At 48.1% G+C, this 27778-nt stretch overlaps 1 protein-coding gene across 1 annotated transcript in view; it reads left to right on the forward strand.

Moving 5' to 3' along the window:
• UST (uronyl 2-sulfotransferase) overlaps nucleotides 1-27778 on the forward strand; it is a 271733-nt gene that overhangs the window by 159066 nt on the left and 84889 nt on the right. Inside the window, exons 4-5 of the mRNA XM_036248541.1 lie at nucleotides 9642-9721; nucleotides 19350-19503. Of these exons, the coding sequence (XP_036104434.1) occupies nucleotides 9642-9721; nucleotides 19350-19503 (234 nt within the window). The remainder of the gene's footprint in view (nucleotides 1-9641; nucleotides 9722-19349; nucleotides 19504-27778) is intronic.

The raw sequence follows: 27778 nt of genomic DNA on the forward strand, positions 1-27778 counted from the left end.
CTGTGATGAAGCTGGTCATGTCCTCTTTACTACCTGAGAGAAAGTGACTCAAAATTAATAGCCCAGGTCATTGCAATTTTATTATAATCATTAAATTTATTGTTTCTTTGCATCCTTGGGTGTGTTCATCAGATTCTCCTTAAATATTGCTATGTGTAGAAACACGCCCAGTTCTCAGAAGGTTCATAAAATCCACTAGCTCAATTTTAGTTCCCACGGCCGATCGGGTACAAACAATGCAACAAGGTGACTAAAATATCAGACACTGGGATGTTCAGACATGCCCTAGAAGAGAGAGCACAGAAGAGAACATGAAAATATTCCACGTGATGTTACAGCAATAAGCCTATTCTGTTTCCTCCGAGGAGCCATCTTGAGGAAGTAAAATAGGGTTGCCACTGTCAAAAAATGGGTTCAGATGAAAAATCAACAATCATTTACTAAAAATGTGTACATCGCTACATCTAGAAAAGGGTTAAAGACACAGTCATCTTTGTCCTCTGAAATAGAAGTTTGCTCTCATCTGTTTGGAATGATTGGCTTGTCTGGAAGCCAGGGAATAGACTGGACAATCTCTCAAGGTTCTTTCCAGCCCTGCGAGTCTGTGATATATTTATCCAGCTTCCCGCATAATCTGTGCAGAGTGTAATTGAAACATTTCTGATTCCTGTGGTCAGTGTGACCTAGAATATATTTCATTACTTAGTTACTCCAGATTCCTATTAAATTATAAGGCAAGTTTTTAAAGACTCAAGGGAAAGGCAAAGATATGGTAGGAAAAGCAAATAAGCAATTTGGATGTGGAGGCACCAACAGCGACCGTTCCCTCTGTGCATGGAGCTGGCCGGCGGGACTCGCGGGAGGGCCAGGAAGCGGCAAGACCAGAAACCAAGTTCGAAGTAGTTAAAAAATCTTTAAAGAAACACTTTTCCTCATTATATGTATCCTTTTACTAAAGTTTCAAAGTGCATAAAACAAGCAGAGAAGAAAATATTATTTTAACCTAATATATTCAAGAAATAATTTGTGGTATGAATAGCTCCTCTTCTTGGTAATTTATTAAAGGAAAGGAGTTGGGGGAGTGATTTAGGAGACGAGTTAACATTTTAAAGTCAGTGGTTCCCAACATTAAACAGAACTCTGAAAATGGGTTCCCATGGAAACATTGTTCTACGGGGTTAAAAACAATTTCACTTCAGGTGCGGAATAGACAGGCTCCTGTGGGCTGGCCCGGCACTCCATCCACAGTTATTTTATGAGAAAATGTGTTCCAAGTTCTGAACTACTGACTTACAAATGAACTTTGGAATGGTATTCACTTATAAGGCTTGAATTATCTATACCATTTCCTTCATACACAATGGCCCCTCTCTGCCCAGACTGAGATCGATGCATACATTTCTCACTAGAGGGTAGCTGCCGTCACACACACACACACACACGGTCTCTCTTATTCTCACTCTCTGTACTAAATTTTTAAAAGTTGTTTAATAAAATAAGACACTGAAGGGATTATTCAAAAGGAAAGGGTCCATGAAGACAGCAAGTGTTTGCATGCCTATAAAATCCCATTACATCTGCCTTCCAGGAACAAATACCTCGGAGTTCATCGCCCCCGCAGAAAAGCAGGGGCAGCTGCTGCAGGCCAAATGCTGGACCTTTGCAGGGCATATAATGCAAACCCAGGGTGACATCATTTCATCTGTGCTCCAAAACCAGATCTCGATTTCTTGGACTAGCTTAGACAATATCTTGGAAAACGGAGACTGGGTACAATCTGAAAGATAGGGAACTCTTTTCCAGAAGACATGGGGTGTGACTTCCCTCTTTGTTAATGTTCTGACGCTAATTTTCAGAACATTGCTCCCAGGACAATAAAGGTCAAAGCGCCACAGGCATATCACAGACATAAGAATTCAAAATTATTTCATTCTTGTTGGAAAAGGCAGTAGGAACCCAAAAGATCAAGAAAGAAAACACTTTTACTGTTTTATTTATATTGAAGCTACTAATTGGAAATAACATCTACTCCATGCTAATTGTTGTATTTCATTATATTAGTTAACACATTTGGACCTAAAACCAGTGAGTGGGTATGATTGGCTATATCGTGGATGAGAAAACTGAGGCAACCAGAGCATCGCTTCCAGAATAAAATAGAATAGAGTAGAAGGCACCTGGGCTTGAATTTACGCCCTCCTGAACCCAAGAGCCATCCTGGTGAGGCAGTGGTTATTTATAGAATCTCCAGCAAAGCCTTGGAAACATATAGTTGCAATAGCCTTCTTCTGAAATTTCTGGCGTAGAGTCTAGAAAACTTTTTTTTTTTTTTAATAATAGTAAAGTGCCACCGGAGATTCTGCAGCACAGACAGGGTTTTTGTCCAAACTATCACATCATTTTCCTAAGTTCCTGAGAATTTTAGTCCCCTAAGACACTTAAAAAGAAAGTGAGGAAGGCAGGGAGGAAGGAGGGAAGGAAGGAAGGAAGGAAGGAAGGAAGGAAGGAAGGAAGGAAGGAAGGAAAAGAAAAAGAGAAAAGAAAGAGAGAGAGAGAAAGAAACTACCATGCTTAAACAAATATGTTCAATGCTGGCCTTTTGTCCCCCTCTAGGGATTTACAATGATTAGTCACATTTTCAAGACTGGGTATTCTTTCCATTAAAAAAGAAAAAAGAAGAATCTGTTTAACTGGCTTTCATGTAGTGCTTCCCAGTCTCAGCTGGTAGGGAACTCTTTCTGAGAGCAGGTGGCTCTCCTGTGCGTCCCACAGCTGGGCTCACATCTGTCGGGACTCTTTTCAGCAGCTATTAAGATGATCAAAATCTTGACAAGTATGCAAAGGGTGAAGGACACAGAGAGCCTGTGCCCATGGGCTCTAGATTGCTTTGGCCTCTTGATCAAAAACAGAATTTCTTTCCAGTGTTTTAAACTTCCCTTTCCCATTGCTGTCCTCCCTGCGATTCCAAGTCTGACTCTGTCTATAAAGCAGTGCAGCTCTAAGAAAGAAAACTCACCCAAAGAAAACACAGTCAATTTGGAAAAGGTCTAGGGGCCACAGGGATTCCTCCTAGGCCTCCCTAAGGTAGGGTCAGCCCATCTTCGTTCAAGGGAAAATGTTCACTTATTCATTTTGAAGCAGGTCTCTTTGCTGTTTCTTCATTCATTTTGATGGCTATTCATTGGGGACCTACAATTAATGCTGCCTACTGAGCACCACACAGCACACTAGGTATGTGTGCATCTTCTAATGCTTTCAGCAACACTATCAGGAAAGTATTACCACCCCATTTTACAGGAAGCAACAAGTATTCAAGAAGAATGTGGACGAATACGTCTTGAAAGTGAAGTTGGGTGGGATTCTGGGGAACTTTGAATGCTAGGCTGGGGAACTGGAATGTTATTCAGTGGGCAGTGTGAAGTCATTAAAAAAGTGATTCATGATGATGAACATCATCATAAACATGATGAACATAAGCTCTTCTTGGGAGATTTTTCACAGCACGTTTCTAGGTCCTACTGCAAAATACGGAGTCTGGGTACTTGTCAAAAACTCTTCAGGGGATTCCCGCTCACAATTCTAGTGAGGAAACACTGCAGAAAACGTTCTAGTTATTAGAAAGTTTTTCTTTTATGAAAGTGAATCTACCACGAAGCAAGAAAAATTCCTCTTTCACCGAGAATCCCTCGAACCGCTGAAAACGGCACCTGTCCCCTGAAGTCTTACTGAGTGGCGTCTCCTCCGGATGCTGCACGTGGATCCCAGGAGCCCTACCTTGCTTAAGACCTTCGGGAAAAGTCTCCTTAGAGTGACCCTCAGAGGCTCCTGACTGTAAAACGGGAAGGACAGTGTCCACAGGTATCAGAACTGCTCCCACTGAACCTTGGAATCAAACCCCACAAATGTGTGGAGTCCATCTCCAGATCCCAGGGATGCGTTCATCCCGCTCTGCAAACAAGGTCTTATCTTGAAATCCTGTAGGCAAAAGCGGAGTCTGCTCATGGAAACTTGGTTGAAAGAAAATGGGGGGGAGAGGGGAGAGGAAGAAGCAACAGGCCTGACAAATTAAAATATTTTCTCCTCTCTTTCCAATCATAGCGGGGAGATTTTGAGTTTCTCTACTGTTCAGACCCAACCGCTTTGCCTTGTTCAGGTCATTCCGCCCCCTGGTGGACGTCTCCTCCATTGCAGGCATTGTTTGCTGCACCAACGCACAGCCCTGAAGGTGGGCAGAGCCTCCTGCCTCCCACCAGAGGGGCTTCCCCATGCAGGAGGCAGAGAGAGGTAACCTGAGCCTACAGCCCTCCTCCGGCCTCTGAGATTAGAGGGCACGGAGTTCTGCGAGCCACTCCTTTTTGGGCTTGATGTATTAAAAACATGTCTTTTCTTTCTTTAAGATGTTTTGTGAAATTATAGGACATCGAGATCTAGTTGTTCCCGAGTGACACAAGAATTCAGACCAGAGTAGGGTCATTTCCTAAAGAAGCCAGGAGCGAAGTCTTTTACTAGCCGGCTCTGTTTGTTGAACTGCAGGAAAGGTGTTCTGCAGATTACAAAGGCTTCCTGGCACATCCTCTGCCTTATAAATTCTGTTGGCTTCTCACTTTTTTTTTTTAATCCTCACTCGAGGATATTTTTGCACTTATTTTCAGATAGAGTGGGAGGGACAGAGGGAGGAGGTGAGAGAGAGAAACATGGATGTGAGAGGGACACACCGAGTAGTTGCCATCCACACGACCCCAACCAGGGCCGGGGACAAACTGCAACCGAGGTAGGTGCCCTTGGCGGGAACCAAACCTGGGTCTCTCTGGACCGCAGGCCGATGCTCTAACTGCTGAGCCAAACCGACCAGGGCGCTTCTCACCATTTTTTAAACCTCAATTCTATCTCACTCTCAGATGTACTGTGATGTAACTCCTTCCTTTAGCTATATTCCATTACATAGTTATTTCTCTCTTTCTCCTTTTTTAGCATTTTAAATTCATCCCTGCACTTTTTATAAGATATGCTGTTTGTCACCTAGAACTTTAAAAAAAATTCTCTCTGATATTTTAATGTTTTTATTTTTTTATTTTTAATGCTCTCCCACCTGTTACAACTTCCTTTCAATTTTTAGCAAATCACATGAAAAGTAGAATATTGGTATCCCTATAAACCCTTTTTATTCTCCAGACTTATTTTGCTAACCATCCCCTCCCCTTGATCTTTAGGGTCATGTACAGATGAAGTAATAGTGGGAACAATGAGGAGATTGCAGCTCGGGGATAAAAACAGGACTTTTGGTGTCAGGCAGACTTGGATTGGAATCCGGGCTTTACTTGTTTCTAGCGGTGAAACCTTACACCATCTCTGCAGCCTTTCTGTGCCTCAGTTTCTTAACCTGTAAATGTGGGTAATAATGCTTAACTCATGGAGTCGTTTGAGAATAAAATGACAGCATTTGTATAAAGAGCTTCTGGGTATCGTAGCTTCTAGGTACAGTGTGTATCCCAGGAACCACTCAGGAAATGGTAGTCTGTTTGTGTTCTGTCCCAACTGCTGTCACAGTGAACCTGTAGCCCCGCTGGGGTAAGGGACACACAGGTTTGTCTCAGAAGGACGGAACTCATTCCTGAGTGATCATTCTGTCTTCAGTGAACTATACATTTCTCAACTCCAAAAATATTTTTCTAAGTGGGGCATCTTCATTACATAAACAATTATGGGGAATATGTCTGTGCAGGGACCTGGGCTTGGTTTTGGGGGTGTATAAATCAAGCCTGACCACAAATCTGCATTGAAGATGGCGCACAAACCCCAGCGGGGCTACAGGTTCACTGTGACAGCAGTTGGGACAGAACACAAACAGACTACCATTTCCTGAGTGGTTCCTGGGATAAATAACAGAAAAAGTGCATGTCCTGATAAATCCTCAAAGTGCCGTGGGAAGTCAAAGAAGGCAACGTCATTTCTAGCCAAAGGTCTTCAAAACCAACCCGTGTCCCCTCACTTCTGCAGCCAGGATTGTTTCTCCTGCAGCATTCCCCATGTCTACAAGTGGACACCGCCAGGTGTTCAGATCCAAGCCAGGACTCAGAAGGAAGCTCTCTGGCCACTGCCTCGCCTTCCCCTCCCCTCCGGCTGGACGCAGGCTCAGCAGATCCCCCCTCCTTAACGCCCCTCCACGTCTTCACCTGGCTTCACTTCCACTGGCCTGATCAGTAGTTCTCAAACTTTCATGCCTCAGACTCTCCTGGAGGGTTTGTTACAACACAGATTGACAGGCCCAAACCCCAGCGTTTCTTCTAGTTCAGTAGGTCTGGGGCAGGGCCTGAGAATGTGCATTTCTAACAAGTTTCCACTTGATGCCGATGCCGCTGCTCTGGGGACCGCAATACGAGGCGCTGCCTTCATTCATGACCTCAGCACTTCCTGTTGAGATTATCGCCCTGTCCTCCTAGCTAAGCCTTCTGTCTCTGATCCTTACTTTTATTTTTCACATTCCCCACCTTGATCTCAGATCTAGAAAGAAAAAGAAAATCTTTTCTGACTGTGGGTTCCCCATTAGACAAATGTCAAAATCCCTCCTGTGACCTGTAGGGCCCTCCCTTACCTGGTTCCTACCATCCTCTCTGGTCTAATCTACTGCCTTGCTGGCCCCATGCCCGACCTCTGGCACACGGAGCTCCTGGTAGTTTTAATATCCAAATATCCATGTCATGTTGTGTTTTGTCCTTTGCATCTACTATTCACTCTGTCTGTCATGCCAGGGGTCCCCTTCTTCACTTGCTAACTCTTATGGGCCCTTGTGAACACCTCTTTGGGGAAGTATTACCTCCACTGCCAGCAGGGGTAGGTACCTCATCTCCGTGCCTTCTACCCCACGGTGTTTATCATGTGATGGAACCTGCCTGCTGGTCCACCTGGTCCACAGATCTGAGCTTCCTGAGGGCAAGAACCAAATATCTTATCTCTATAGCGACAGCACCAAGCAGTCCATTGCCTGACAAAGAGTTGAAAATCAGTGGATGTTGAATGAAAGGGAGACCCAGAAAGGCCATTAGATGAAGGTAGGCATTTTACTCAACTGCAAAGAGCATTTAGGATTTGGACAATGAAAAGAAGAGGAAGAATGTTCCAGAAGAGGGAGCTTGAGCCTATGGTCAGGCTTAGACTAGTGTAAGGAAGGCACAAGGAAGGGTTTAGTTTGGCCACAGGAGTGTTGTCCTGAGAGTCAGATAGCAAGGCTAAAATTAACATGACTCAGCAAGGGATCGAACATGGAGATTCAGGAAAGACCGGATCAAATGTGAGCATTTAGAGGGTACTCTTGACCAGAAACTGACTCTTTAGAGGTGAAATAAGCTAGATAAAGAGTAAAGATGGTGAGGACCAAGATTATGGTTTGAGTTATGGTAGGTTTGGGGACACCATCAGGACACAGCCCACTGTCTTGTCTTTAAGTGTCTTCCCACTGACCTCATTCATGTTTTGCTCTCCAGGGCCTGGTAAGGTCTCAGTAACTGTAGAAGGAATGAATGAATGATGAATGCATGCAGTGGATCAGTACAGAGGCCAGCAGTGGTCCTGTACGAGCCAAGGAGAAGAAGGAGAAGTAGCTTCTGTGATGATTTTAGGTAGCACGTTGCCACCCATGGTGCCGTCCATGGAGATAAGACTCAGACATGAGCCACGGTGGGAGGGCTGACTCAGGTGATGGGCAGCAGGGGTTCAGGAGACCTTTACTTGTCTCTAGAAATGGGGAAAGTCTGAGCATTTGTGGTACTTCCTAAGTGGCTTTGGTGCGTGGTGACAAATGTATGAGAGCTGAAGTGAACTCTGACTTCACTGTACTCATGCAATAAACATGAACATTAATACCTTTTCCTATGTTTAAGGACACGTCTAGAAAGAGTTATGCATTGTCACCACTAGTCAATTTTTCCTTGTGAAACAGACAGCTTTATGACTATTGTGACACTGTTCTCAGAGTCCAACCACTACTGTTCTTCCATTAAGTATCACACGTTGACATGTGTTTGGAGAATATAACATAATGTTGAATATGTGAAGGAATGTTTTTTCTCATGACCTGTTTTTCCAGTCTTCTTGTATAATACCAGGGGGATTTCTCACATTACTCTTGTGTGCAGCGAAACACCTGAATAAAAATATTCTAGAGATTAAGGCATTAAATGGTGTTTATATTAAACACACACACAGTGAGGAGTCGTGTTTCTAAGCGGACATCCTCGGGGACCTTTGGTTGTGCTTCCAAATGGATAATTCTGTTGGTAGACCCATCAGAAATCAAAATGTGCAATGTGACCGAGCAAGACGTTTTATTACCAAAAGCAAGCGCCAGGGCATGTGGGGGTGGAGGTGTTGAGGGTAAACAGTAGATAAAGAAGCAGAATTCAATTTCCTTTTGTGCTCAAGCTTAGGCAGACCATTATTTACCTGTGCCTGCCACCGACAAACCAAAGCACAGGCTTTTGAACCTGGGAGTCATTTTCTTTTAAAATTCAGTTTCACATCCCTAACAATCATTGTGAGTATGAATATCTAATAATAGGATCAGGCGTTGACATCTGTGTGTAGCGTGATAAAGCGTGTACTAGTCGGAGCTAATTTATTTAGCAGATATTTACTGAGCACTGTGTGTGTGTGTTACCCTACACTAGACAGGACGGAACAAGGCAGACGGGGTTCTCTGATCTGCCTGCAACAATTTGGAGTTCCCGACTCTGATTTTATTGTTGCTGCTGCTGTGGGTGACATGTGAATGCCTGTTTTTGTTTCCAGTGTTCAACTTGAACTAATTCATAAAATATGGAATGCTGGGCTTGTGATGTACCTCCAGAGTAGCCATTCTCCATGCGCCTCTTAAAAATTTCACGGCGTGTCAGTTTTGATGGGGTCAATTAGAAAATCTAAGGGAAGTAGGCTTCAGGAAGTCACGGGGGCATGAGAATGCTTGGAATTTCTAACATTTTACTAAACGTTTCTGGACGATGACATGTTCCAGAAGACCATAAATGTTAGTTTGTACTAATATAAACTACATCTTGCCTTGCTGATAACTGGAAATAAATAATTCAGATGACCACCCACTGAAAACCAAGAAGTTTAGGGGGGGAGGGGGTTGAGTGTTTCCTATGAAATATTTGCTTTACTGTAAATGTTTATACTCAAAGAGAAAAATAATGAGGTACTGCCTCATTTTACTCCCACTTTTATATTCTGCAGAACTGGTTTCAGATAATTCTGCATCTCTCCGTAATATCATTACAGGAATATAAAATAATGATTAACCTCTTGTCTTGATTTGACTTTAATGGAACGAATTAAAGGCATTTTTCTTATTTTCATTTTTGAACAGCAAGCCACTGACTTTCTCCAGTTAAAATTAATTAATCTGTCACATTGTTTTCATGGTAGCAATCAACTAAATTAAGTACAGGACTATAAATCTGGATAGCACTGTTTTATTCAGTAAGAAGCCTTAAGTAAAGTTCATAAATGTTGCACAAAACACAGCTGTTGGGCTCTGGTCCAGGAGGTAATAAGTGAGGATGGGTGGAATTGGGGAGATGACCTTTAGCTTAATATAGTTGGAAAATTAGATCCTATATATGCTAATTTTGTACTTTTTTTAATAGATGGAACTGATTAAAAATATAAGTACTGCCGAACAGCCCTATTTATTTACTCGACACGTTCATTTCCTCAACTTCTCAAGGTAAGATATTTTCCAGTTTAATGGTTTTTGTGTGTGTTTGTTTTTTCCCCATTTCTTTTTGGTACTTAGACTCCTTCTAATGAACAATTACTTTAAAATCTACCTTTAGTCCAAGGTAGTGTAATTGCCCTTGAAAATACATTTTTAGTCCTGTTATTTTTGCCGTGGAGGGATCAGAATTTGAAATATGTGGACAAAAGCTTCGTTTCTTTCCAGAATACTAATCTCAAATCTTATGAAGAGTTGAAATTATTTTTAATGAGAAGCCATTTGACCTGATAGTTCTTTTTAAAAAATTAAAATTAAAAATCTGATTTTGTTTTGAAAGAAATAACTTGGGAGGTACGACATGGGCGTTTTAACAGAAATGTTTCATTGCACATTTGTGTACAGTTTGAACCCACGCAGGACTCGGAATGACCTGGTGGTAGAGTGATGTGTGTTCTATGGAATCTGAAGCTCTAGTGCTGGCCTCCCTGCCTACCTTTTCAATACTCCGTCTGGTTTTCTAAGCCTTGTGTGTTTGATGCTGATGGGGCATTTTAGGAATCTGGTTTTGCTTCAGCTGCAGAGACTTTCTGACAGTAATGCAAATTTTCAAATGTAGGGTTTTAGACCTTGGATTTGTGAAATTGCTAACTGTGAGTCCTGGGCATTCTCTTCCCTAGGGATTCATTTGCATAGGTTCCCTTGTCGCTGTGCTTTGCTGTGAATTGGAAGTTCTCAGGTTCTTCCTCTCCTCGGGCTGGTCCATGTCTGAGCTCAGTTGTATCCCTGACAGAGCACTGGGTCCAGGGACAGATGCACTGACCAGCCCGGGACCCTGACAGAGCACTGGGTCCAGGGACAGATGCACTGACCAGCCCGGGACTCTGACAGAGCACTGGGTCCAGGGACAGATGCACTGACCAGCCCAGGACCCTGACAGAGCACTGGGTCCAGGGACAGATGCACTGACCAGCCCGGGACCTGACAGAGCACTGGGTCCAGGGACAGATGCACTGACCAGCCCGGGACCCTGACAGAGCACTGGGTCCAGGGACAGATGCACTGACCAGCCCGGGACCCTGACAGAGCACTGGGTCCAGGGACAGATGCACTGACCAGCCCAGGACCCTGACAGAGCACTGGGTCCAGGGACAGATGCACTGACCAGCCCGGGACCCTGACAGAGCACTGGATCCAGGGACAGATGCACTGACCAGCCCGGGACCCTGACAGAGCACTGGGTCCAGGGACAGATGCACTGACCAGCCCGGGACCCTGGGCCTCCCTTCTCAACCAGTTGACTGGCACTCCCCTTACTGTTATTCCCCTGAGGATAATAGGAGAGCATCTTCTATTGTCCACTTGCTGATGCTGACCTCATGGTCCCCAAGGGCCAGAAACCCTGGGAGGCCCTGAGTGTTCCCAGCTCCTGAGTTCACACTGGGTGGGCACAGCTGCCCAGCCACAGGATGCCTAGCAACCTAAGGGGTGGAAGAAGGTTTTAGCCTTCAAAGGCCTTCCCTGCTGTGCAGCAGGCCCAGTGCAAATTAAGTGTGAAGAGAAGGAGCTGCAGCAGAGCAAGTTATGAAGCAGTGAAGGAGTTGCTGCCTTATCTGTGCAAGCTTCCCCTGAAGGTCCCCAGCCTGCCTGATGCCCAGGGTCCCCTTGCACAGGGACCAGGTGAACAGGACACCTGCACATTGTCCTCAGTGACCCAGGGCCGCCGCCGAGAGCTGGCGTGTATTTCCATCCACATCTATAGACTTGCTTGCTACTGGACTGTCTGAGGCATGCGCCTGCCTCTCACTTCCAGTCGGCCAAGAACAGATAATTCAACATAATGAGATAATGAGGACTTGTTACTATTTCAGGCATTGCATTTTATGACTTGTACAGAGCCGAGCTCGGGCCCTCTGACCCTCACTCTTCAAATGAGCTTCCTTCTGCGTCACCCAGGGCGTCCTCCAACCGCATTTATTTAAACTCTTGCATCAGGGTCAAATGTTTACAACCCAAACAAATTTGAATGCCACAAATTTTAATAATGAGCTCTGGACAGTGCAAAACTAATAACAAGCCAAAGCTCATATCTTAATTGGATCAGCAGAGCTGGGCACCGTATGGGGACTATTTTATCATGACCGCCAATGTCAGAAACGTGTCCAAGAGTTTAATCTTGATTAATTTGATTCAGAAAAAAGGGAATGATAACTACCTTTAGGAGACACCACATCTGCAGAAAACAGTGTTGGGCTGGGTGTCAGACCTTCTCACTGGCCATGATTCTGGGCAAGCAGTTTAACCTCCTGGGCGCCTCTCTTGTTCTCTCTATAAAGTAGGGACAGTCCCTGCCACTACCACCTTCACACGAAGGCACGCCTTGAGGTTCTTTGGGAAGAACAATATTCTGTGTAGTGAGAGTGGCCTGACAGGCTTTTCGGCAGGAGTCCGCGGAGCCCACGGTTGGCTCCCGCTGCGGGGAGCCCCGGTGGCCCTGTCCCAGGCTCTGAGGGTGGCCCTGCTCCTCCGGCTGCCTCCAGCCCATCTTGCTCGATGAGACACGTGTTTGTGGAGGGCCCTCCGTCTTCTCCACGCGGCTCTAGGCCTGGGGCTTCTGCTGGGAACGAGACACGTTTCCTTGCCCGCAGGTAACCGTAAGCTCTTCTTGTTAAGAAAGAAATGGCAGGAACGCGTGATGAACTTGCGGAGAAAGAGTCGGGGTCTCCCTGAGAGGAAGTGGGAGGCAGGCCCTCCCCACCAGAAGGGAGCGTCTGCCAAGCATTGCAAGCAGGAGTCCTTGCCGCTGGGCTGTGAGGGGTCGGGGGCTCTGGACAGATTGAAGGGAACGGCATGGTGGCATAGGAACAAGCATGAGCGAAATCTGGACAGACAGAGGGTGGGAACCCAGTAAATGGGAGCTGGAGGGTGAACACAGCTGCGTTAGCATAACAGCCCAGAATCGCAAGAAGGAAAGGTGGAGACCACCCTGATCACCTCTGCTCCCTTAACAAGCTCATGCTCACTGTGGGAGCACCCTCACCCCCTCTTCCCACCCCACATGCACAAGGCCTGGGGGTCCTTCGGTACAAGACCTTCACCATCAGGGGTGGAATGACACACAACTTTCATACATTACAAGACGATGTTATACTCAGAGAACGTGGGAAGTTACAAGTCACCTTTTCCCTTTTCAAGGGCATAGCTTTATTTAAGGAAAATGTCTCGAGTATAAATGGAAAACTGAGGACATAACAAAAAAAAGCCCCAAAATATACAATTAGAGAAATACAAGTAAGTTGGGGCTTGTTAAAAGGGCTTCCGCATGTTTTTAAAAATGAGTTTTGTCTTTTGAATTGTAAGGCATAGAGATGATAAACCTACCCTGATCATTGCTGACAGGCACACGGCTGGCTTGTTTCAAGACAAAGAGGTTTCTAGGAGAAGAATAGATACTGCAACCTAATGTTCTTTCTTGCTATTTCATTTCTAATCTCCCTTACATTCTTAACATACAGCAAGGTACTAAGAATGAAGTCTAGCCTCTCTCCCCACACATTCTTTTGCACCAAAATTTTCTGGACTTCTGAAGGGTTTGGCATTTTTCCAAAATAAATCGATCCTTACTTCTTTTTTTTTTTTTTCCATTAATGATGGCATCCTTACTTCAAAGGTTAGACACTGAAAAATGCTAAACCGTGAGCTTCTGGCTATTCAGTAGCTAACTTATTTTTTCATTTTCTAGGCATCGTTCTCTGTCCCTCCTTTTTCCTTGTTTTAGGGCTAGAAGGAACCATTTCGCCACATCCAGTTTTATTAACTCAACCATGGAAAACAACAGCATCAGACCGATCTGGTGTTTTTGTAGCTACAGCAGGGACGTTTTCCCGCCAGGGGAGATACACCTAAGCCCAGCAGGACGTTCAGACTCTGGGACGGGCTTGGGAAGTCTCCCACGGCAGGGCTCTTTCCCATGGGCCAAATGTTTTCCTCCAGACTACCTGGAGAATTGAGTCCAAACTACCGTGGTCTAAAAGAAGCAACTCTTTCCTATGAAGTTCAAGGAGTTGTAATATTTGCATACTGCGGTTTCACATGTCTGTTGCCAGTTGTCAAAGTCACTTCAAGAACTCAAATTTTCGAGAAGGTTCAACTTCCCAACCTCAACAGTGTCTCTTTAAGTGTGTCTTAGATCAACACACTGGAAAGAATGACAGGCGATTCAGTTTGTCTTCCCCCAGCCCCCACTTCCCCCTAAACTTTCAGGGGGAGGCAATAATTCTTTTTCCAGTTTACAATTCCCCTCAACCCCCAACTTGGATCTTGCAAGGAAAACATTGTGAAGTTTTGTGCAGAGCTCAATGCTATCAAAATGGTCCAAGCGAATTGTGGGAGAAATTAACACGCTAAATAATTTCCAACTGCCACCTCTCTGAACCTTTCTTCCTTTCTCACCATGACCCTCTCACCCCCTCACCCTCCTTTGCTTCCATTTCTTTTGTTTTTTTAATCCTCACCGGAGGATATTTTTCTATTTATCTTTAGATAGAGTGGGAGAGAGAGGGAGAGAAAGGGAGAGAGAGAGAAACATTGACGTGAGAGGGACACATCAACTGGCTGCCCCCCGCATGACCCCAACCAGGGCCAGGGATGAACTACAACCGAGGTACGTGCCCTTGGCTAGAATCAAACCCGTGGCTTATTGGTCCGTGGGCCGACACTCTCCTGCTGAGCCAAACCAGCCAGGGCCTTTGCTTCCATTTCTAGCTCATCTTTTCTCTCAGATGGTGGCTCCAATACCAACACTGACTTGCAAAAGCAAAACATTTAAAACTAAATCAATCACTGGAGAAGCAGGCAGGGCGCACCGTGCAAGGGGGAGCATTTTGGACACTTTCTCTCTTTCCCTGAAGGGAAGTCTGCCCTCTGATGGCACTCTTTAACAAAACAAATCCGATCTTGCTAATTCTATAATTCAGTCGGCTTCCACATCTGATTTCTAAATGTTGGCTTTGTTTTTGTTCTCATTAGCAAAGTGATCCATTTTCATTCTGTGCCCTGCAGCTCTTTTGTAGTGGTGTCAAACTTTGAAGACGAAGTTATTGAATACTTTTTTGAAATACTTCAGCAGAGCCCAGAAGTTTGATTTGATAATGATTTCCCTTACTGTATCCCATGTAAACACAGCGGAACTACCCTTCCTGGAATGGTCCTCTCTCCTTCACCCGTCCCACTCTGCAGAGTGGACTGTCAGCCGCCCTCTGCCTCAGTTGGCCCGTTGAAGGTTAGCATAACCTGGACTTGCCCTGAGCTCACCTCCCTGCACGAAAGCAAGGACCTTCCTCTTGGTCATCTACCCACCTCCTGTCTTACCAAGTCACCTTTCTCTTGGAGCAAGAACCCGAACTCCAGTGCCTCGACTGCCCCCTCCCTTCGCCCCTTTCCCCCACTTCCTGCTAAGTGAATGTCCCCACCCTAGCAGAGAGTAGCTCAGTCTCTTCTGCTTGTGTGAAGGGAGGCCCTATCCTGGCAGCCAAGACCGAGGGTCCCCCCACTTGAGTGGCCATTACTGGGATTAGCTTCCCTCAAAGGACCATTCGGTACCCATGTCCCCCTACCCCAGGCAGCTCCTCACCTGCCCCCAATGATAACCTGTCCCTTGAGGGCTCTCACGACAAAGACCAAAGCTGTGGCTGCTGGCCTTGGGCAGTTTTCATCTTTCACTGTAGGTAACAGGACAAGGAAACATCGGCTTCAGGCCAGAGGTTAAAGAGAAGACGTCCTTGGGGTGGAATGGGGGCTCCAGGGGCTGGGAGGAGGGGCAAGGGGGTGTATTGTTAGGTGGGCACAGAGTTTCTGTTCAGGATAATCAGAACCTTCCGGAGGTGGATGATGATGAAAGTGCACCTAAAATATTTACCCAGGTGCTTTGTGTGGCTAATGAAAAGGAGACTAACGTTGCTGATGAGCTGGTTGGTTGAGATAGCAGTGTGGGACAGGGGGTGAAGAAAATGCTCACAGCGAGAGATTGGAAAATGCATGAAAAGAATGAGAACCATGCAGTTCTCCTTCCTACAGAATTATGTGCTGCTTTGGATCTTTGTGGTCTCATCAAAAAAAGCAAAAGCAAAAGAATATGATAAATTTGAAGAGGGTCAGAAGGAGACCCATGGGGATGATTCAAGTGTTGGTGAATGTGACCTTTGAACAAATAAATGTCAGAGAAATCAGAAATACCCGCTACTTTAGGGTGACTTAAACGAGAACTTCAAATATGCAGTCCTTATCGTGGTGACCAAGGGACAAGAGGGTGTGTTGTTAAGTGAAAAATAAAACTATGGCCTGACTCCACTCTCTCAGGTTCTCACAACCCAGAACCTGTCGTCGCTGGACCCACCACCATTTCTCAGTGCTCGAGAAACACCTCATCAGAGCCATAGGTTGTAAGTGGAAGGGAAATAAGTCTCATGACAAACACTAAAGGAATTTTTAAAAGAAACATAGACACAAAAGTTAGGGGAGTTGGCTCTTGCCGGTTTGGCTCAGCTGTTGGAGCATTGGCCTGCAGACCAGAGAGTCCCAGGTTCAGTTCCCGCTAGGGGCACATACCAAAAACAAAAGTTAGAGGAGTAAAAATTGAAGCTGAAAAAGCTAAACGTTGTAAAAACACACAAAGAGAAATGAGTCTTTGTGTGGAGGGGACTGGACAAAGGGAAACGCACACAAAAGGAAGATTAGGAATTTGGGGTGAGTGCAACAAAGACTCCTCAACTGTGGGGTGGGCCCATAGGAGGGGCTCCACGGGAGGCTGTGGAACCTTCTCCCAAGGGTGTTTCAAGGGTGTACAAAGCATTCTTCCTCTAGGACAGAATCAGCAGTAGGCATAGGTTCAGGTATTCTAAGGGTGACCAGGAATTTAAAAATTGCTGAGGGGTGAAGCTGAGTGGGACAGGAGGAAATGGGGGTGAGAAATGTATTTGTCGCCTTGGGTACTGAGACACAGAGCAGTGGTTTCCCGGCCTCTTTTGCATAATTGACATCCCCCCACCCCAATCCCCAGTTTTGGCAGTTTGGGAGGGAGCCGTCGGTCCTAGAAAAAGGAAGAGAATTGGGAGGCTGAAACTATTATCACTGTCACTTTCTGGGAAGGAAAAGGTATGTATCAGACACCTCTCTCAAAGAAATTTCTGGAGAGGGACTATTATCTGACCCTTGACAATAAATTCTTAAACTGTCCAAACTCCTGTTTTGGACAGCTACCCTGGAACTCTCGCGTTGGGTCACAGCGTGCAGACAGGAGCCATGCTCCACGAGCCTGTCAACCCTCACTCACGTCCACCGCTTGCAGGAGAGGTGGCTGTGGCCAGGCCAGAACCGTCTCACAGCGGAGCTGTGACCGAGTCCCTTGATCGGACAGTTCTGCTAACTAGTGGCAAACGTCATTCACATGACAGAGAAGTACAGTTGAGGGTTTAAAAGCATTACACAATTTCTGAGGGCTTAAATGCATTCACACCTAGTGTTCATGCTTTGTCTTCCTAATCCCTAGAATTATTACTTTAGTTGCTATTTATCATAGATATGAAACACAATTTAATTTCTATATGTTTTTATTGATTTTTTTTTAGAGCGAGAGGAAGAAAGAGAGAGAGAGATAGAAACATCAGTGTGAGAGAGAAATATCTATCGGCTGCCTTCTGCATGCCCCTTGCTGGGGATCGAGCCTAAAACCTGGACATGTGCCCTGACTAGGAATTAAATTGGGATCTCTCAGTCCATGGGATGAATGATGCTCAGTCCACTTAGCCACACCGGCCAGGCTGAAACACAATTGAATTTAAAAGAGGAAGATATATCTAGGATGATGGTGGTTAGCTGGTGGTTGGTACAACTGACTTCTGGGACTAGTTAGTTGTTCATCAGGTTGCATGAAGGTCCCCTGTGTTCATCTGGGAACTGGCAAGTTTCCTGTTGGCACAGCTCACCTTCCGTGAGCAGCGAACTTTCCGGGTAGTGTATCCATGGTTCCAGAACACCATTCACACGTCCTGGGGCCCGAAGTCCCACCATTGGAGAGTCACTTCTTTTTCTCGTTTGTATTCTTTTATCTGAAGATTCTCTTTAAAAATGCAAATAAGTGGAGGACAACATTGTAGCATTAATACACAGAAAAGGATTGGTGCTGTATGTCTGCTTTCCTCCGACAACAGATCCTTGTGGTATTGGCAGACACACAAACTTAGAAGCCTACACGCGGGCGTTCATTGCCTCATGGTTGAGCACCTACTGTGCGCCATGCCCTGTGTGCCATGCCCTGTGCTTGGTGACATCGTTCCTGGCTCCAGGAGGCTCACAGTCTGATGGGAGAGGCAGATGTACGCACAGTGCTAGAGACAAGGCTTGGAGGCAGAGGACAGAGGGACGGACATTAGGACAGGTCATTGTTGAAGGATGTGACTGCGATTCAGGGCTGGGTTTTGAAAGGCGAATGGAGTCTGCCAGCCAGAGAGAGGGGGGAGCGAGGTTGTATCAGTTTGTCTTCTCTGAGCTCCTTCCAGCCCCTGACAGAATGCCCAGGCATGCTCATCAGAGGGTCACGGGGTCATAGGACGAAGGAAGCCTGCAGGTCCCTCAGGACGTCCCCAGAACAAGACCTCTGACCAGGGCCTGGAGCACCTGTCCAGGCTCCCAGGCCACCGCTTCAGGCAGTGCAGAGAGAAAGGGGAGGGAGGGACCCTTAAGAAAAACCCAGCCGACCTGGTCATTTTGTCCTGGGAAGGCCTTGCTCCTGAGCCAGCATCCAGTGCATTCGTCTAATTCCTTTCTGGAAGGAATGAAAAGGGAACACCTGTGATGGGGGTATTTTCATCTACCATCACTTGCCATCCCTGGGGATAACTACATCGACCTTTGTTGTGTTCAGGAGAGTCCTCGCGTTTGCTCTGATCAGTTCCGGAATCCTCTTTGCATGGTTCAGATACAGATTCTGGAGCCAGACCACCTGGGCTCATGTCCTGGCCCTGTCACAAGTGACTCGCCCTCTGTCTGCCTCAGTTTCCCCAAGTGTAAATGGTGATAATTATGGTTTCTACTTACTGGAGTTTTGGGAGGCCACAGTGAGTCAGACACATCAAGTATTCACAAGGTAAACAGTGAACGTTTAAGAAATGTTGACTTATTAATCACTTAGGGCAAAGCACCTTGCCTGAGACTGTAAATTAGCATGTAGGGTACAGCCTGTTTACCTGAAAGACCATCAGGACCTAGCAGTCAGTTCAAACATTCACTGAGGACCAACCAGGTGCCGGAGGGTCTGTGCCAGACCCTGGGCATACAGAGTCCGGTACAGGGTCCGCTCTCAAGAACCTACAGCCTGGTAAGAAAACAAGGCGCCTCCCTTCGCGTTGACAGACGCTGTCATTTTATGGTACCGCGGCCTCCCAGCAGGGCCCCGCACAGGCTGCTTCCGCAGGGTGGCAAATGCCTGCCAGGGGCACCGCCTGCTGGTTGCACTGTGCCTGTGCCTTAGCAGACGGTCCCCTGCTGATGCCATGCTCACCCAGAGGGGAGCCGGTGTCGTCTCCGCGGTTCTCTTCCTCGGAAGCGATGGGCTATAACCGGCTCCTGTCCGTGTGCTTGCTAGGTTTGGAGGAGACCAGCCAGTCTACATCAACATCATCAGAGACCCCGTCAGCCGGTTTTTGTCCAACTACTTCTTCCGCCGATTTGGAGACTGGCGAGGGGAACAGAATCACATGATCCGCACGCCCAGCATGCGGCAGGAGGAGCGCTACCTGGTGAGTCCCGTCGCGTCCCGAGGTGGCCCCTCCCAGGCCCAGGGCGCAGCGCCCCGGTGCCGGCCGGGCATTCCCGGCACCTCCACGGAGCCCCAGGTGGCGAGGGCTCTTCCTGGGGGAGGAAGTTTTGCCCGTGAAAGTTGTTCCAGGTGACCCAGATCCAAATGAACGTTGTCCAATGATTTCTAATTTTGTTTTCCTCGGTTTGTCTTGAGCGCTCGAGTTCAGGTCCCAGAGAAGAAAGTCCTTCCTAGGGGGTCCCGAGTAGCAGTGTGTCCTTTAGATGTGTCTGCGCGTCGTTCTCCCGGGGTCACAAAGCACATTCCCACACCTCATCCCACTCCGTTCCCGCAGCAATCCTAGGATGGAGGAGTGCTTTCAGGAAGGACCCCGAGATCCCACCAGGATGTGGGACTTGCCAAAGCCACGCCCCCCAGTAAGGGGCACAGCTGTATTTACTGTCACTGGGTCCTCTTGACTTCAAGTCCAGGGTTCTTTCCACCGCAGCACCACAAAATCAGGCCATCTTTGCAAAAATGGTTTGCTTTTTCTGCACCTCTTTTGGGGGATGCTCAGCTCCAAAGGGATGTGGGTTCTGACCTCGGTCACTGTTTCCAGGAGCGCGCTGGAAACAAAAATAACAGGCAGACTTGTGCATCTTTCCTACAGCACCGGAATCAAAAGGGACAGTTCTCACCTACTTGTGACCTAAATTGACAAAAGCTTACTGAGTAGCTGAGAGCCTGGCATTCAGGAGGCTGCAATCCTGGTCTCAGTGGGTGAGAGAGCCCTTTGGGGTCAACACAGACCCATGCTGGGCTGTCGCACAAACAGAAAGAAGATAAAGTTATGGAGGGATCATGCATGTCTGTTCCCACTGCTGGAAACACACACACACACACCACCACCACCACCACCACCCCTGAAACACATACACACACACACAGCCTGCACCCCTGCTGGAAGCACAGGGAGCCTGCACCCCTGCTAGAAGTCCACAGAGCCTGCACCCCTGCTGGAAGTCCACAGAGCCTGAACCCCTGCTGGAAACCCAGGGAGCCTGAACCCCTGCTGGAAACCCACGGAGCCTGCACCCCTGCTGGAAACCCACGGAGCCTGCGCCCCCGCTGGAAACCCAGGGAGCCTGCGCCCCCGCTGGAAGCCCAGGGAGCCTGCGCCCCCGCTGGAAGCCCAAGGAGCCTGCGCCCCTGCTGGAAGCCCAGGGAGCCTGCGCCCCCGCTGGAAGCCCAGGGAGCCTGCACCCCCGCTGGAAGCCCACGGAGCCTGCGCCCCCGCTGGAAGCCCACGGAGCCTGCGCCCCCGCTGGAAGCCCAGGGAGCCTGCGCCCCCGCTGGAAGCACAGGGAGCCTGAACCCCCGCTGGAAACCCACGGAGCCTGCGCCCCCGCTGGAAGCCCAGGGAGCCTGCGCCCCCGCTGGAAGCCCAGGGAGCCTGCGCCCCCGCTGGAAGCCCAGGGAGCCTGCGTCCCCGCTGGAAGCCCACGGAGCCTGCGCCCCCGCTGGAAGCCCACGGAGCCTGCTGGGGGCGCTGTGGCAGCATCCTGGTAGCTGAAGAAAGTAGTAGCATTAGTCACAGTTCCAGTGGGACGTCAAAGCTTCTGTCCCCTCACTTAAGTTTCTAAAATGTAATAAAAGCATGTGTTTGGAGGGTGGGAGCACTTTCAGGTGATGCGGAGAAGTGAGGAGTCTTACCGGTGCTGTACATAGTTTGTGGATGAGCCAATACTCAAGGCCTTTCACTCACCACTCAGTATTTGCTCACCTACGTAATGCTTCAACAAAATAGTTCGATGGCATATCGTCAAAGTGGTTTGTGCCCTGGCTGGTTTGGTTCAGCGGTTGGAGTGTTGGCCTGGGGACCAAAGAGTCTCAGGTTCAATTCCAGGCAAGGGCACATACCTGGGTTGCGGTTTGGTCCCCAGCCACTGATCGATGTGTCTTTCTCACATTTATGTTTCTCTCTCTCTCTCTGTCTCTCTCTCTCTCTCTCTCCCACCCTCCCTCCCACTCTATCTGAAGATAAGTGGAAAAATACCCTTGGGTGAGGATTTAAAATAAATAAAAGTAGTTTGTAGTTTTGATGGCAAAAACCTTAATCTTTTTCTTTAAAAGATGTATCATGACTGTGGCTCTATATTTTCTATTCAGTGACGAGTATGTGTTCAGAGCATAGAACCACTGGTTAGAGAAATCATGTTGACTCAGATTATCTTTCTGTTTCTACTGGATCTTGATTAGCAGTTACATCATCTTCTAAAAGCATATGCCATTTAATCAAAATGTATTTCAAAGTTTCTGACTCAATCTAGATACTTAAGAAAGTTAGAACCAAGTTACAGCAGAGGACGCTGGGAAACCAAAGATATGGAAATGAGTCTGATGAATCCTGACCTTCCAGTACTAATGTAGGTGGGAAGTAAATTCACAGCCAACCAGAAGGTGGAAAGTGATTTGGAAAAATAAGAAAGCGGCGGGACCATCCGGGGATGCAGAATACCTGACAGGTGAGGAGCCTGTCAAGAGGAGGTCAGGGAAGTCCCAGAGGATGTGGTGTTTGAGCAACGATTAGAATGAGAGATGAAGCTGGTTATTGGTCAGCTGGGAGAATATACTCCAGGTGGAGGGGGGGCAGCTGGAGCTAAGTCCTGCAGTGGGCACATGACATGTGTGGCTCCATGACGAGCAGGGAGAGCAGTGTGGCTGGTCTAGAGTGGGGGAGGGGTGGAGAGAGGGAAGTGTAAGAGGTGAACTGAGAGAGGGGAGGGTTGGAGGCAACAGATCGTATGAGGCCCTGGGAGTCGCTGCAGTTACTCGGAGTGAGTTGGGAAGTAACGTGAGTGACCGCAAATTGAACACCCCTGAATCAGCTGTTCTCGCTCCTGAACCTCCACCAGAAAGCGGCCTCCTCCCTCATCTCAGCAAGTCTCCCCTTCTCCTAGGAGTCAGGACTCCGCCCTCCTCTGTACCTGTCTGTTGCTGACACCTGGCTGTGTGTCCCGGAAGTCTCACGAGGCTCTCACACTCAGAACTCCCAAGGGGCCCCACAGAAAATGTCATTTGTGCGGCGGTGACACCAGAGCAGTGCAGTGGACAACCTACCGCTGTGGACGGAGGTCCTGATGCTCTTCTGTGCTCCCAGACTTCTGTGACAGCTGTGTCCCTTCTCTGGGCAATACAATGTCTTACCTGTCCCCTCGCCTCCCAACAGTCTATTCGCTCTTTGAGGACGAGATGGGATCAGAGTTCCATCTGTGTTCCTGGTACCGGGGAAGGGCTGAAATACTGGGGCCTGCGCGGCACTCTGTTTCGTGAAGAAAGTAAACCACAACAGAATGTGAATGTAGGAGTTGAGGGGAATTCTCTAGATTTTTCTACCCTGTCAGGTCTTGCCGTCCTGTAAATCACTCCACATCACATCATCTTCACAGTCACACAAACAAGAGGTTCTAATCACTGGCCAGAGAAGCTGTAAACACAAGAGGGAAAATGATGGTTTAGATGTGCTGAGAGCCCACGGAATGCGGGACGTTGGCAGAGGAAGCAGGTCTCCTGTGTGTGAGGAGCTGGTAGCTGCCGGCCGGCCGGTGATTTAAGAGGCTCCAGGGCCGTTTCCCCACCTGGAATTCCTTCCTTAGAGAGATTAGCGGCCCCTCCGAGCGCGAGCAGTGTCCCGGGAAGGGCCCTGGGATGAGCTCAGCAGATCGCTCCTCGGCGAGGCCTCAGCAGGGGACAGTGGGCTCCCCAAAGCAGCAGAGGGAGAAACCAGGGAGCAGCGAGTGGAGAGGGCGGCCCGAGGGCCACGTGACTCCTCTGTGATCTGGCCCCAGCCTGACCCGCTTAGGAAGCTGTTTTCTTGTTCAAAGGATAGTTTGTTTATTTGGAAGAAGACAGTCTATTGCCTTTCTTTTTTTAAACAGATGAAACTTTTTATTTCATCTCCTTGGTGCCATTAAACCCTTGATAGGAAACCGCCCCCTTTCAGAGCCTGTCTTTTTGGCAAGCCTGGGTGGTCGGTTGGTTGTTTGCCTCAAAAGAGGGTGTTGTTTGTGTCTCAGTGGGGTGCAGGGCAGCTGTGAGGAGACCACTGTCCCCTCGTGAGGCCCTGCCAGGGGCCGAGGTCCCGAGAGAGGGCCTACAGGGTGGCCCGGCTCCCAGGAGGCAGGCAGGCTGGCCACCCTCGGGGCGCCGTGCCGTGTGGCCCCTCCCTGCACTGATGCACACGGTCACGCACACACCTGCGGTCACGCACACACCTGCGCAGCTCCAGATCTCACGCCCTGCGGCCACTTGCTGTATCCAGCTGCCAAAAATCAGGCAGTTCTGCTCCTGGCCGGAGCCTCGCAGAGCTGCTTAGCATACAGCTGAGAGAGGGCCCGGGCCTGAGCCCACGCTGGGGAGAAATGATGTCGTCCTGTGATGCTGGGTGGTTTGGAAGAACACGGGAAAGGGTGAAGGGACCCAGGATTTGCAGGGTCTCTGGAGGTCGAAGAGACTGTTTCACAGGTGAAGGACCAGGGACCTGGGTTCAGGGGTGGCTTAGGACCCCCGCTAGGTATGGGTTCTGCAACCGTATTGTTTGATCACTTGCATTTTATGTTTCACTTTCTGAATGGTAAAGGGAGACCAAGACTGGGCCAAGTTTCATGCTTTTTGAGCAAAGTCATTTTGTCTGACATCGTCTGTACATCCTTACAAAGCCCTAGCTGTTACAGCAGTAGTTGTTTTCAAATGCACAAGCATCCTTTAACTGTTCCCCATATTTTCTGGAAACAATTAGATTTTCTATAAGTCTCCATTTCTTTCCAAACCATTCTTCATTTATATTTACCAACAAAATCATCTCAAGATGAATTCTTGCTAGAATGGACACTGATCCCAGTTCTAGCAGCCACGGTGTGAAAAGGCAGTTCTCCCCGGCTCGGTCCTCTCGTTCAGAGCTGGGAACCCGGCCCCTGGGCGCAGAGGAGGCCACCGCCCCGTCTGGCCGGGAACCACCAGGTGAGGCGGATCTGAGCCCCCGTCACCTGTGGGCCTGTCCCAGCCCACGAGACTCTCCTCCAGCTGGAGTCCAGCTTCTTTATTCCCAGGGCTGAGAAATACCTGATACACAGAACACAGCCGCCGAAAGAATGGATGACTGCTAATGAAAAGCAACTGTGGTGGTTTAGGGGCGAGGGGGAGCCTCTCATTCCTGCTGAAGCCGGTCCTGTTTCCGGTCACCGCGTCTCCCTGAAAATGAGTTTTTTCTGCTGCATTTCCACTCGGCCAGTTGCACACGTGTGGTTGGTGCTCGCTGTTCTCCCCAAACGCCGAAAAACGTCAGGTTGGGCTCATTACCCGAACCCACTGCCCCTCCTCTGGATGATCGTCGGAGGAGGAGTGCGAAGAAGGAAGAGGACGTTTTTCTAGGGAGAAGACTGCCACTGTGATACTGTTTGCTCGGCTTGGCTGTACAGATGGAAAGTAATGCATCTTTAAGAGAAAAGATGTGTAATTTACAGCTTCTTAAATCATGAAGAATTCAGTGAATCATGCTGGCCCAGTTGGATTCTGGAAGAGCCTGAACATTAGCCAGCATCAGGAAAGGTTTTCAGATGCATTTCCATCTGCTTGAAAGTTTTAGACTTTGAATGTTCTTTCGCTGTGGAAGTATAGATACAAAATACTTGTTTCTGGAAATTTCCACTGTTCTGACCGGCCGAGGCTGTCCTGTGAATGAAACCTCAGGCTTTGCTTCTGTCCCTAACGTATCATGTTTCTTAAAGGAAACAAATAAGAGATTTGGATGATCTGCTTTTTAAGTATTTCAGTAAATATTTATGTTTTGCAAATCCTCAAAGGTAATAAAAGGTAATGTTCTTTGTCTCCAGCTAGTTCAAAGGTGACTTATGATTGGAAGTGAGACCGTGGAGGGCCCATGGTGTGCTGTGTTCCCTTCTCGGCTGCCCTGGGTGGGTGACTTGGCCAGTGATTCAGCCTCTGTGAGCTTTACTTTGCTCATCTGTACAGTGGGTCCATATTACTTTGCCTCTGTCACAGGGGCGTCAGGAGAATAAATTGGACCTCGACACAGAAGTGCTCTGAAAGCTAAAACTCTCCTAAACGTGTTTTGACGCCATGTGTTCATCCTTGGCTGTATCGGTGGCTCCATATAATCTAAAGGGGCCATTTTTCTTGGGGGGGGGGCAGCAGGAGCTATTCCCCTGTGGCTCGGGCCATGTTGGGCTGCGCCCTGAACCTCAGCTCCACCTTCGCTGAGATCTCAAATGGCCCCGCTAGACCCCATCCCCTGGGAATTTGTTTCTAAGGAAACTGCTTCTCTGTGTTCTCAGCAGCTGGAAACGCGTTTTGATCCCAGCCTGCTGGCATGCGTTCGTCCCGCGTGTATTTACTTGGAAACCTAAGCTGGTGTAGCTCAGGGTTGTAAAGCTGCGGAAGGAGCAGAGTCTCGCCCCCAGGGTGAGGAGAAAGGTACCCAGGGGCCGAAACACTGATCCGCTGCACAAGCTTTGCAAAGGACCACGGGGCCCCCACTCGAGGGAAATGTATTAGAAATTTATTTGCCCCGAGGTGTGTTGAAAACAGGGTCACAGGTGTTTTTCGAACCAAAGAACACTTCTGGGGTTTAGCAATACTTGGGAGCTTCCAGCAAACAGAAGGTGATGGGTGTGGCAGGAGGAACTTAGGAAACAGCAAGGAGATTTGGGAGAAAAGGAGAGGCCATCAGATGCAGCAAGCTTGGAGCCTGGGGAGGAGAGGACAGCATGCTACCAGCCGTCACCCCAGAGGCCACCAAATAAGCACAGCTGTGTGCGTGGCATGTCACGGGTCAGCATGCCTTCCCTGTGTTAGCTCCCCTCACGCACCCCCTGCTGCAGGTATTAGAGCAGATTCCTTTCTGGAGATGGGAGGGGAAGACCCACGTCCTTGTTCTTTGGGTGGTTGACAGAACTTGTGTCCTGTGGTTGGAGGACTGACATCCCGTTTTCTTGCTGGTCATCAGCTCAGCGCCCTTCCCATTTTCTAGAGGCATCTACATTTCCTAAAATGTGGTCCCTTTGTCCACCTTCAAAGCAGCCAGTGGCGGGTTGTGTCCCTCATGCTTCAGATCTTTCTTTCTCCTCCTTTGATCTCATATCGCTAACCCAGGTGAGAAGGGTTCTCCACTTTTAAGGAATTCTGTGTTTAGATCGGGCTCACCCAGATAATCCAGGATAATTTCCCCATTTCAAAGACTGAACCCTTTTTTAATCACAACTTTAGAATCTCTTTCGCCACACAAAGTACTCTACACATCCCAGGGATTAAGGTATAGACTTCTTTGGGGTCCATTATGTGCCTACTACTGTGTCACCAAGAATTGCTTCCTTAGCAGGGACAGAGGGGACAGTGGAGGGGAGTGTGAGCGTGACAGACATTTTGAGCTTGGCCCGTCCCATCTACAGATAGAGAGCCCACATCTGCTTCCCACAATGCCATGCAGTAGCACCAAACTGTGGCTTTCCTGTCCCTGGTCTACAAAACCAACTGGCCACTCATCATTTTGTTTTTTCTCCTTCCACTAGTGATCCAGTCACTTACCCATCCTTTCATTCACCATTCATTTATTCACTAAATATTGATTTAGTACTTTCTGTGGGACAGGCACTATAGGAGAAACTGGGGATACATGTTGAGCAAATATAGGTTCTGGGTTTGTCCTCATAGAGCTCAGACAGGCATGAATCCTGGAACCACACAAATGCCTGTGAAATAGCAACTGCATCACACCCTATAAAGCAGAGAGACATGACACTGCCCAGGCATAGACTGGGGCAGGTGGCAAGTCTGTGGGTCAGAGAAGTAATGGTTGAACTAAGATCTGAAGGAAACAGGAGAAGGAAGGAGATTCAGACGTAGGGAGCAGCACATCCAAAGGGCCTGTGGCAGGAGGGACACAGTGAGCCTGGGGGGAGAGCCAAGGAAGAAGGACCAGCTCTGAGTGCAGTAACATGGGCAGGTGGGGTTAGGGCCCCCAAGGCCCCCAGGCCCTGTTAAAGAGCACTGGGGTGACCCTCAAGGATTTAAAACAAGGGGCATGTTACATGGGAGCCTCATGCATTTTGAAAACAATACTCTAGCTATAACATACAGAGTAGAGAAGGGCCCTGAGTGTGTGTGGATAGCCCGGTTAATTCGAGGCTACTGCCACGATCAAAGTCAGGGAGCCAGTGTTTATGGAGCATGTTCCAGGAGCAGCTCCAGGTGGGGGTGGG

The sequence above is a fragment of the Molossus molossus genome, unplaced genomic scaffold (genome assembly GCF_014108415.1).
Source record: "Molossus molossus isolate mMolMol1 unplaced genomic scaffold, mMolMol1.p scaffold_m16_p_8, whole genome shotgun sequence".
In the NCBI taxonomy this organism is placed as follows: domain Eukaryota; kingdom Metazoa; phylum Chordata; class Mammalia; order Chiroptera; family Molossidae; genus Molossus; species Molossus molossus.